General features: G+C 53.9%; 1 protein-coding gene across 14 annotated transcripts in view; it reads right to left on the bottom strand.

Annotated features, from left to right (window-relative positions):
- Positions 1-2,507: 2,507 nt before the first annotated feature.
- The window catches only part of NCOR2 (nuclear receptor corepressor 2), a 222,112-nt gene continuing 213,026 nt past the window's right edge, over positions 2,508-11,593 (bottom strand). For 10 of the 14 annotated variants that reach the window (XM_085075391.1, XM_085075387.1, XM_085075390.1 and 7 more), the window contains 6 exons: positions 10,517-10,663; positions 10,106-10,251; positions 8,946-8,999; positions 6,718-6,945; positions 4,881-5,060; positions 2,508-4,773 (listed from right to left, as the gene is read on the bottom strand). In XM_085075391.1, the coding sequence (XP_084931517.1) occupies positions 4,598-4,773; positions 4,881-5,060; positions 6,718-6,945; positions 8,946-8,999; positions 10,106-10,251; positions 10,517-10,663 (931 nt within the window). In that variant the 3' untranslated portion in view covers positions 2,508-4,597. The remainder of the gene's footprint in view (positions 4,774-4,880; positions 5,061-6,717; positions 6,946-8,945; positions 9,000-10,105; positions 10,252-10,516; positions 10,664-11,593) is intronic. The other 4 variants (XM_085075396.1, XM_085075400.1, XM_085075401.1 and 1 more) reach the window with 2 other exon arrangements.

Raw genomic sequence — 11,593 nt, 5'->3', positions numbered from 1 at the left:
ATAAACCAGTCAGGCAGTGCTGGCAGAAGGCAGCTGAAATTCTCATTGCTGTGCTCAAGAAAACACTTGTGTAAAATCCATTTTTGAGCCCCAGGAAAGGCAGCAGAAGGCCCCCAAATCAGCTAATAGCCATTCAATAGACTAAATTCCATACAGGCATCAATTAGTCCTCATGCACAGCCACCCCCCTGGGCTCAGTGACCCCCACTTGTCACTCCACATCTCACACACACCAGCCAGCAGTGTGAAGAGCTCCCCAGCCCATGGCATCAGTGTGGGAGGAGGACTTGGGTACTGCCAGCCAAAGTCAACCACAACCCCTGGGACAGGTGTTGGAGGTAAAGCAATTTAGACCCACAAATCTATACCAAGGCTTCTGTTTCACTTCTTAATTAGCCTTGTTAGCCACCCGAAAAATATCCTACAGCCCTGGGTCAATGAGACAAAGGTCTAGGGGTGCTCACTGTGCCATCAGGACACATGGAAAAACACTTGCTGCCACCACCCCTTTGTCCCCTCATTCCGTTTGACCTTGGTCACCCCATCAATGCCAGCACAGGGGTCCCTTAACCCCCCACCCCTTGCCTGCAGCCACCTCAGCTGCTCTGGGAGCAGCTCACCCTGCCCAGGCTCACACACCCCACAGGCAGGAGCTACTTTCTGCTGCCAAATAAGTTTTGGGTTGAGTTGGTTTGTTTGCTTTTTTATTATTTAACCAGCATGGCAGTGGTCACCCACTGTGCCCCCACTGCTCGCTGTGAGCACGCCGAGCACAGAAATAGTGAACAAACTCGTCACCTTTAGCAGAAGAACCCCTCCCCTCTGGAGCAAGCTGTGGAATTATTTACACCTGGTGCTCTCTGTACAGCCCCAGCTGTTGAACATCTCCCTCCACAGCAGCTGTGCACAGGCTGGGTACACACAAATATTTCACCCCCAGTACAGTTCAAGCAATAAATTGTCCAGTGATTTGTTTGCGTTTGTACAAGTTACAGAGTTGGTGAACACGAAGTTTAAACTTGGGGTTTTGGAATAGTTTAATGGGAGTTTGTCCTGGATTGCACAACTGCAGCTGACAGCATGAGGAGGTGCCATCAGACTTTGCTGTGAGATTTTGGGGTGCTTGGGGTATCTCAGTGGGGAGAACAGGGCCAGAGCGGGAAGCACCACAACCTATAGGTGCAGCAGCTCCTCCTTTCCCAAAACCACACACCCCTGAGTCCATGTCTGAGGAGGTGAAGAGCAGAGCCATCCCTCTGTAGCCTCATGGTCTGGGGGGATACCCACCAAACCACCCTGGGCCTCCTGCCTACACTGCCAGCTCATTGATTTGACACCAATTAATTAACCCATGGCAGGAGGATGCTCCTTTGCTCCTGCACCTCAGCAAGGGGGCTCTGAGATCCCCAGTGGGAGCTGCTGCTGCTCCCTGTGCTCCTTCCATCCCTGTCCCTGCTGTTGCCAGGAGGGTCTGGGTGGGGATGGTGTGTGTGGGGAGACCCAGCAATGGAGACAAGAAGAGAGAGTGCCAAAAGCAAGCAGTGCTGTAGCCAGCTGTGGGGCTGAGCTCTCCACAAGGGGGGTTCCCCAAGGGTGGGATCCCACTGCAGCAAAACCCACCTGTCCTGGCTTCAGCTGGCCTCATGCATGCCTGGGCTGTTCCCCCAGGCTGGGGCAGGCAAGATGGGGACATGTGGCATAGCCAGGGCCTGCACAGAGCTGGGAACATCAGCAATGTTGTCATGTTCCCCTGTTCAGAAACAATCCCAGAGCACCCCACTGAGCAGGGCTGTGAGGCTGCAGCATCTCGGTGCCACCAATATCTCCCCAGCACCTTCACGTCCTCCCAGCCCAAAGCACTGTCCCCTCCTGCACACACTGCCCTGCCCAGCAGCTGGTGGGTGACATCTGCCCCACCATCCCTCCAGCAGCACTGAGCCATAACCCTGCAAGTGCTGAAACCACCTCACCAATACCTTACAACTCTTCTGCCATGCTCACGGAAAAGCTTTGGGTGTTGCTGAGCTTTGGGCTCCTGGCCAGCCCTGGGACAGCCTTGCACACACGGGAAACAGTGGAACTGGGAGGACAAGAGGAACATGGCTTCAGGGTGGGCACTGAGGGGTGGGACAGGCTCTTCTCTCTCCATGCCATGCTGCTGGTGAATGCTGCCCTGCACCTCCTGGCTGGAGCCCCTGGCCTTTCCTGATGTCCCAACATGGGGCTGCAGGGTTGGCATGGACTGCCCATGTGCTGAGGGACCCAAATGCCACCCCAGTACCTCCATCCCTGGTGTGCTGCAGTACCCCTGGTGAGATCAGCTGTGGCAAAGCCCCAAAGGCAGCAGCAGCTCCATCCCCCTTCTCTTGCCCCTCTGGCTGTTTCTCAGCCCTCGCTGGGTCACTGGCAGGGTCTGTGATGCTGCTCTGCCAGCTCTGCTGCCACCTTCCACCGGCACCCGGCGCCTTCCTCGACATCTGCAGACACCAAGCAGCACACAGTATTGCTACTGTGCCAAGTGGGAACTTTATTCTTTGTTGTGGTTGGGGTTATTTTTTATATTTTTTCCGAATCAGTTAAGGAGGCGGCTTTGAAGATGGGTCAGATTTGGATAATTCTTTTTTTTCCCAGTAAAATCTGCAACATTTTAATAGCGTTTTGCTCAGACATCAGCTCTGTGAGTTTGTACAGCTCAGAGCCACGGAGACACCAGCAGCAAAAACCTGGGAACGGAAAGACTTTCCACATCGCTTGTGCATTGTCTCGGATTTTTTTTTCTTAAAAAAAAAAAAAAAAAAGCACAACAAAAAAGACAACAAACATTGATGAACATTTAAAAACCTGTACATTGTAAAAAAACAAAACAAAAAAAAAAACCCAACAGAAAAAAAAAATAAACCAAACCCCAAACAAACAACAAACACCATCATTCTCTTGCTTTGAAATCAGAATCAACCTGGGAACGTTGCAGGGGGAAAAGAAAGATCCATGGGGAAGGTGACGGTGCCGGCTGAGCCCGCAGGGCTGCTGAAGGCTGCGGGGCTGGGGCTCCTCTAGCGTATAGAATGCAAAGCATTTAATACATTTTTTTTTTTTTTTTGCCATTTGTTTTCCCCCCAGAGCAAGAAAGCAGAAGTGAATGAAAAAAAGTCTAATATTTTGTTCTTTAACCATGTAACTGCAGATATGAGCCAACATCATGGAATGAAAAAAATAATGCAAAGTAGAGCATTCGTGTGTATCACAAAAATACAATAAAAACTTTTTTTTAACTTTTTTTTCCTTTTTTTTTTTTTAAAGTTTCCTGTGAACTCCCTGCCACGCTGGCCTCCTGCCCACTCTGCCCCTGCCCTGGCCAGCTCGGAGGGCTCTGGAGAATCAACGTCTACAACCAGCAAAGGTGTGTGTAACGGGGGGCCCTGCAACCATGGCAAGATTTTGTTTGGTTTTTTTTTTTTAAACTAAGTACATACATTCTCCTGACTCCCAGATAACTTTGATGGATCATTGTTACCTTTGTTTTTTTAAACCCTTCCATACAATGGACAAATGCATCAAAGCCTGCATGTAAGAACAGAACCTCTTTTACAGCATGTAATACTGTGTTTTGTTTAAGTCCTTCCTTGCGTAAAATATTGACATAGTTCACTGAAGGTATCAAAAATATACCCTGTAGACCAATACAATTTACAATTGCCTTTTCTCACCATTCAGAAAACAATGCACTTAAAGCAACCGAGCCCCTTGGTGGGCAGCGCGTGAGCCAGCCCGGGGACGTCCCTGCCCGCTCCGAGTGACCCGGCATTGCTTCCATCCACGGGACCAGGATTTTTTGTGGGGTTCTTTTTTAAGAAACAGCTCTTCACTCCCTCCCCTGCCCGCTCTTCCCAGCCACATTCGAAGCGTGTCGTCGCGGGGCTGATACGTCTTGTTGACACGGGAACGCCGGGCAGCCAGTCCTCGGATCAGCCAGGGAACCAACCCGGGGCATTCTGTCCCGTTCCACTTCTCAACCATTTGGGTTTTTTTTCATCTTTTCTTTAACCCGCTCAAGGTTTTGCGATTCTGAGGCACATCCCCATGGCCGGGTCCGGGGGAGCATCCCACCGCCCGCTGCCAACTCCGCAGGAGCATCCTGCAGCCCTCGCTCGATGCCGCGGGAAGGAGCCAGCAGAGCGTCCGAGCGTCCGGCCCCGGGATGGCCACATGGATGGCCACAGTCCCTCTCGAGCGCGGGGGTCACTGTCCAGCACGGCTGCCAAGATCGAAGATGGATTCCTTGGGTTTTGTCTCGTTAAGGCTTTTTTCTTTTCTTTACCAGACCGAAGAGGATGCAGAAATTTCCAGATGTTGAGAAAGAAAAAAAAAAATAACCCGAACAAAATTTTAAAAAAGCCAAACCCATCATCCCCCCCAAAACTGGGTGGTTGGGAGGGAAGGGGAAAAAAAAAAGGAAAAGGGAAAAATGAAATAGCTCTGCTCCTGCATCTTCGCTCGTGAGAGCCGGCGGGGCCGAGGCGGTGGGCACTCGCCCCGGGCGAACCGCTCGCTCCCCGCGCCCCGGGTTTGGTCGCCGTCTCCCTGCCCCTGGCTCCTCTCATTCACTGTCCGAAAGGGTTTCGTACTGGGAGCAGAGCAGGGGCTTGGGCTCCTCGTCCCAGGCGTGGTGCTGGCTGCCGGGGGTGCCCTGCGGCAGCGGGGCGGTGGGGGCTGCCGTCACCACCCCGCTGGGGAGCCGCATGGTGAGCGGGTTGTAGGGGAACGGCGTCGAACCTGCGCGGAGGAGGAAGCAGAGAGTCAGCACCGGGGGGGTGGCCGTTCCCCTGTTCCCCCTGCGAGGGTGGCACGGCCACTTGGGCACCTGTCCCCTCGAGCCCTACCTGCGGACGACGGCCTGTCCTCCCAGACGCGGTTGGTGAGGGGAGTCCTGCGGTTGCAGTCGCCCTCCGAGTGCACCGAGGAGACGGAGGGCGGCCGCTCGCCCGAGGACAGACCCGGCGCCGGGGACTTGGCCTTGCGGCTGTTGGGTCTGGCAGCGATCTTTGGCTTCCCCCCTCCTCCTGCAAAGAGAAGCACCCGCTCGTCACCCGGCTCTAGTGACAGGAGGCAGGGGGTCGGGCAGGGGGTGCAGGTTGCCAGCGCTTCCCTTTGAGGAGCTTTGCACAAACGGCTGGTGGCAGGAGAAAAGCTCACCGCAGGCTGATGGCAGCACGGCGGGGAATGGCGATGGGGCAGGCGGGCACAGTGGCTGCAGGAGGTTTCTACCCCTCCTGGGCTGCTCTGCTTTGCGGGTTGATGCCACCAACTGTCCCGTGGAGGGACCTGGGGCAGGAGCAGCTGTGTGGCTTTGGCCATTTCTCTGCAGGATCTGTTCCTGAGCTGGCCCATGGCTCAGCCCACAAATGTGGCTCATGGAATGGAGCTCCGTGTGCTGCCCCACATGTGCAGGCAGTTGGCAGGGACCCCCCAGGAGCTGTGTGGGTGCTGGAGCCCTCAGCACATTCCCCATTCCCATGGTCTACATGGCCAGGATGATCTTCCATCCCTCCTTACAGCAGAATCCCTGGGGATGTTTAGCCAGGTTTAAAAGGTTTGAAGCCAAAAGGGCCTCTGTCAGGCAGGTGACCCCAGATAAACCAGGAGGAGTTCTCCAGAGGGGAGGGATAGATAGGCTCTGCATCCCACCCTGCCTGTCCAGGCAGCCTCCACCGTGCATGGGGAGGCACAGCTGGAAGAAGCTGCTGGTTTCATGCAGGCGCCAGAAAAGCTTTTCTGCAAAAAGCTTTAGAGTGCCTGGTGTTAGGTGACCCAGAGGGGTGTGAGCTGACCTGGAGGAAGGTGCATGTGTGCACCCAGGATCTGCTCCTGAGCTGGGGGCTCAGTGCCTGCACCCCGAGGCTGATCCCTGGCTCTGTGCAAGGCACTCGCACGAGGCACTCTGCCCTTGGCAGGCATGTGGGGGACAAATGTTCCCCCCATTCATCCATCCATCCCTGGTCCCCCTCCTCCCTCCCTAACTGGGGATCTGCACTGCCATCCTCTCATCTCTGCACGAGTCTCCCTAAAGCTGAGCAGGCCCCAGCAGGGCCCACAGGGCAGCTCAGCCCCAGCTCTCCTCTCCTGTCATCCCCCATGTATCACTTTTAGCTCCCTCAGGATCTCCTTCTTACTCTAGGTGCTCCCAGATCCCATCGAACCTGCCACCCCATCCCAGGTTGGATTCTGCCCTGACATCCCCAGAGACTGGAGTGGGGAGGGAAATGCCACCCTGTCCTGTGTCCTCCACACCAGCCCTTCTCAGCACCTTCTCCTGTTTGGGAGCAGCGATCCCACCTGGGGTTTACAGACAGTTGGGGCTGGCTATTTAAGTTTATGCCTTTGATTTTTTGGGTGGGGGAGTTTTCCACCCCCATAAACCTTTCCATTGTGTAAAAAAAATATATAGGAAAAGGAGATATTAAAAACCAACAAACAGGGAAAGGAGCACGTCAGTGTTTTAGAGAAAGCAACAGCACCTTTGGAGACTATTAAATTAACATCAAACAGGATTAATCAGCAGATCCACAAAGCTCAAAGCTGGGGCAGGGAGGGAGGGGAGAAAAGAAAACCAAAATGAACAAAATGGGGAGGGGAGGAATAAATACTCCCGTAAATGGGGAAATCAAAAGGCTGAGAATTAATAACACAGAGAGAGTGAAGGTGGAGAGGGCTGCAGACCTGGCAAGGAGCGCACGTCCTCGTTTCGTCCATCAGCAGGAGTTATGGGCATAGCAGCGGGCAGGCTTGCACTGGCATTCAGAGAGTTAAAAGCATTGGCACTGAGAGGTGAGCGCTCTTCCCACTGCTCGTCATATTTACCCATTAGGGCTTTCCTAATTATTGCCTCCAACCCCATGTTGGTACTGGAATTCTCTTGGACCGACTGGCTCCTACAACTGATTAGCCCTGGGAGATACGGGAGAGGGAGGAGAAAGGGGATGGGAAATGGGGGGGGAGCCAAATGAGAAGAAAGATGGGGGGGACGGGGAAAGGGGGAGAAAGGAGACAAGGGAGAAGGGAAGAAACAAACAGTCAGCACATTCTCGCAAAGCAACAAACTTTGTCATCTTGTTCTTTAAAGCGCTGCGATGCACCCGTCCTCCTCCTCCTCCTCCTCCTCCTCCCGCTCCATCCCGCCCAGGGGCTCGGCGGTGGGACGGATGGGACTCACTCGGGGATCTGGGTTTTGGGAGGGTCCCCCGGGGCCAGGGGCTTGGGGACAAGGGTTTGTTGCTGAGCCGCAGGGAGCATCTCCAAGGAGCAGGGGCTGTGCTCCCAACCCAGCCAGGCTCAGCATGGGGGCAGGAGGAGAGTCATTTGGATGTGGGGTCTATAGGCACACATAGCAGAAGTTAGTGTGCCAGGAATTTGGAAGCCAGGGCAGTTTCCCATAAAGGAAATCAGGGGAGGAAGAAGGAATACCCCACAAAAACACTTGATGAGAAAGAGGTGCCTGGATTTGGCCCTGGGGTGAGAGGATGCAGGCAGCCCCCAGGGCTGCCTATGTGGGGAGAGGGGAGCATCCTGTCGTCCCTCCTTGCGCTCTCTGCAAGCCCCCTGCCCCCTGCCCAGCCCCCCTTTTCCCCCAGGCCAGGTTCCCGTGGGGACCAGAGCCCCCGTGGCTGCGGGACAGGATGCAGAGGCGAAGTGTCCGCGTGGTGTGAGTCTCAAGCCATGCAGTTATGGAGCAGCACCGCACAGGGACCAGAGGCTCAGCCACGCCACCGCCATTCCCGGGGTGGCAGTTACAGGGAACAAGCAAGGGCAAAATACAGACACAAAACTGCCAGGCCCCCCAGCTGACCCCATCCTGGGGTATGTGCTCTGGGATCGCTGCCCCTCTGCTTGGAAAGGGACAGATCCCAGGTTCTCGTAAACCTGGTTTGAACACCTGTCTTGCTGTAAAAACAGGCCGCGTCTTTGCTGGTCCCCTCTAGCTAAACCTGACCCTCAAATCCTGTCTGCCAGGGTCCCTCAGGTCCCACCTGGCTGCCCCTGCTCATCCCAGCAGCTGATGCCAGCTCACTCCTTCTCCCAAACTCATTTCCACTGGTGACCACTCCTAAACCACTGTCCCTCCCGCCACACCAAGCTCCTGCCCACAGCACCTCCTGCCCTTGGTGGAGGAAAGCTGCTGTTCTCCTACTTTAACAACTTGAAGGCATTCCTGCTGTAGGAGAGCATTAATCCGTAATCAATTAAGTACCAATTAGTATTCCTCAGCGGGGATTCACTCCATTCATTTGTGAGCCCACCCGGACATGTCGCAATAGCATGACAGCCTTCCTGCTGTTGTGCCCCCTCAGGCTGGTTGTGGGCCTGAGCACCCCTCCAGCTCCCAGGAAACACCTCCTCCTGCCCCTGCACCCCTCCAGCTCCCAGCAAACACCTCCTCCTGCCCCTGCATCCCTACAGCTCCTTTCTGCTCCTCAGCATCACCGCTTTGCCCAACACAAGGGTGCTGCTCTTGCCCCAGAGTTTGCTTTTCAACAGGCTCCTGCATCCTGCCCAGCCTGCAGTGACACAGACCCCACTGCCCACCCCTTGCCACTGACCTCCCACCCACCCACAGGTGACCACAAGGTCCCACCAAGAGCAGGGTGGTCTTTCCAGGAGTGAGGTCCACCTTGCTAAGATGGTTTAACCCTCTGAAGGCACCAGATGGCCAATCCTTGCTTGACCTTTAACCCCTCCTCAAATTCTGCCAGGCTTTCCAAGGAACTACACTGTCCTCTCTCCAACCCAACAGCAGGGAGTTGTGTGTCCTGAGGCTTCTGCCTCCCAGCAAATGTTCTACTTGGTCTTAGGGGAAAACAAAAAGAGGAGATGCTTCAATCTACCAAGCCTTCTGCTCTCCATGGCTGTAAGCCCTATGGGGAACGAGGTACAGGTATGTGGGGAGTTACCTGCTCCGGTAATCGCTGGCATGTTGAAAATCTCTGTCCCAGGCTGCCCAACATCTGGAGAAAAACAAAGAAGCTCTTCAGTACAGAGAGCAGGTGAGTGGTAAGGGAGGATCTGCCATGGCAGCCATGACAAGATTCCCATCTCTCTCACAGCACTCCCCACAGCAGCCTAGCTCCCCCAGCAAGCACCTTCACCAGGTGAGAAAGGGCAAAAAAGGCAAGCCCAGAAAGCCAGGGCAAGGTCTTTGTGCTCAGTGCTGGCCTCCCTCTCCTCCTCCCTCCTGCTCTAGGGATTACAAGCTCCATGAAGCCAAACCCTCTCTCCTGCCAATGGGATTTTCAAAGGCTCAATGCCCCTTATCCATGGAGCAGGTCTGGGCAATGGAGAGGGCGAGGAGGAGGAGAAGAAATGTTAAATCAATATTTTCCCTCTTAGCTGAGCTGTTTGACTTGGATATTGCTTTCCTTAGAATAACAGAAATTCTCATCAAATAAGAGGTGTATCAAATTTCTATATATTTTTTCTTGATAAGGGAAAGTGTGGAAGGTCACGGGGTTCAGCCACAATGTCCCCAAAGGGGCATAACAATACTGTTGGCTCATGGTAACATCATCCAGGAGACGAGACAGCTCGGTCCCTCTTATCCGATGCAGCTGTTGTAAGATGGATTCAAATTGAATTAGTATTGACTGTATAATGCTGGGCTAAATTAAATTATGATCCTATCTACTCTATTAGCGGTTAATGAATGAACGGGCTGAATTTCTAATCTGAGCCAGCCTGGTTAGTTTTACAGAGCTGCACCAATATTGATGTAGGGCTTAAAGTAAGGCTGGGGGGAGATGCATCTCAAGGAGGAAGGATTCAGCTTGGCTGGCCAGTCATTAAAATATCAATTGCTCTTAAGTCTCCTCCATGCTCAGCTCATTATTTCCTTCCTACTGAGGTTATCTGGTGCAGGGGGATTGACAGCCTCAGAGCACAGAGACTGGGGTGGGAAATCTCCCACTGCCTCCACAGAGGCACACAGTCACTGCTGGCACCATTACAGCTCATCCTAGCAAACATTTGGACCTTGTACTTCATAGAATCACAGGTTTGCTCGTCCTCCAGTTTTTTCCTCCCGATGCCCTGCATTTGCCTCCCCACAGGTTCTTACTGTACTCCGTCTCGTTTTTGTTGGTTGTGCTGAGCTTCTTGATGATCTCCTGTTTCTTGGACTTCACCATGGCAGAGTTGCTCTCGGTCAGCTTGCTGAAGAAAGCTGGACGCTGAGTGTTGTTTCCTGGGGACTTGGACCCCATCCTGCAGAGCAAAACACCATTGGAAACCTCTGCAATGTCCACTGCACAAAATCCTTCCTAAAGAGCCTCTTCCCTCAGTGTAACTGCTCAGGATCAGCCTGGGAGCTCCAGCATCACCAACCTCTCTCCCCATCCCAACCATAAACGTACCCTGTGGCATTGAAAAGCACCCTGGGATGGGACACTGCTTTTGGCAGCAAGGAAAGCAGCCATGTGTGGGGACATCCCCCTCCCCAGGTGCCCCAGTGCCAGCTCCCAGGCTGTACCTCTGGTCCATGGGCTCTCCCTCGCGGAACAGGACGGGGTACGGGGCGCTCTTGGCGTGTTCCGCTTCTCCCACGCCGTCTGGTGGAGACACCGGCTCGATACAGCTGTCCGGCCCTCCGGCCGCCGCCTTGCCCTGCTCTGGGGACCTGGGCAGCAACAGGGAGATGTCATCAGGTCACTGGGACAGGCCTGTCACTGCGCAGCAGCTCGGGCTTAGGAGTGGGACAAGGACTGCTGGTGCTTTTCAGCATGGACTGGAGGGGGAGCGTGGTTTGGGTAGGCAGAGCTGAGCCCTGGGCTCGATCCCCTGACAGTGGGAGAGCTGAGCCACCCCAAACACAGCAGCCCAGGGGGACCTCTGGGTGGCAGGGACACATGGATCCCTGTGGAGGGCTGTGACATTGACCTTTTGGGGATGCTGCTTTTGATTCTCAGTATTTGTGAACACGGCAGAAGCAGAACCACCACCTCCCATCCTTCTTGTCAGGGCCACACAGGAGCTGGGTTGCTGCAGGAGGGGGCCTGGAGCTGGGGCAGCTTGGAGAGGACCAATACTGGCCCCTGATGCCTGCCCGTGGCCAGACTCCTCACAGCGAGTTCTGGGAATTTACGTCTTTATTCTTTCTGTGGTTTCTCTTTTTCCCCCAGTTTTTTTATCACTGGGTGGTCAGGACTGGGCTCTTTTCCTTCATGTTATAAAGCCAATTCTAGGACCAGGCAGAACTGGGAAGAGTAATCCTATTTACTGACAAGGAACCACCAGTTTGGAAGCACCACCCATTCCTGGATACATTTGGGTGGGTGTTTGGGTGGGAAGACAGACCCATTTTTTAATTCCATGCAACAGCAATCAGACCTGCCTTGTAGCAGCATGGGGATTTGAAAGTGACTTTAACACAAATACAGGTGGTGCCCGAAATGAACAATTACAGTTGTCGGGGCTCATGTGTCTAATAAACTGTGAAAGATGAAGATAAAATTAACTCTGAACCAACGAAAAACATGTTGCTTCAGGTTTTTTGGAATCATCTGTGGTCAGGGACTGAGAACAGTGACAGGACAAGAGCCAACAGACA

Source organism: Lichenostomus cassidix, chromosome 15 (assembly GCF_008360975.1).
Source record: "Lichenostomus cassidix isolate B80296 chromosome 15, HeHo_3.0, whole genome shotgun sequence".
NCBI lineage: Eukaryota > Metazoa > Chordata > Aves > Passeriformes > Meliphagidae > Lichenostomus > Lichenostomus cassidix.
The sequence above is the reverse complement of the archived record's forward strand: the minus strand, read 5'-3'. Positions and strand labels throughout refer to the sequence as shown.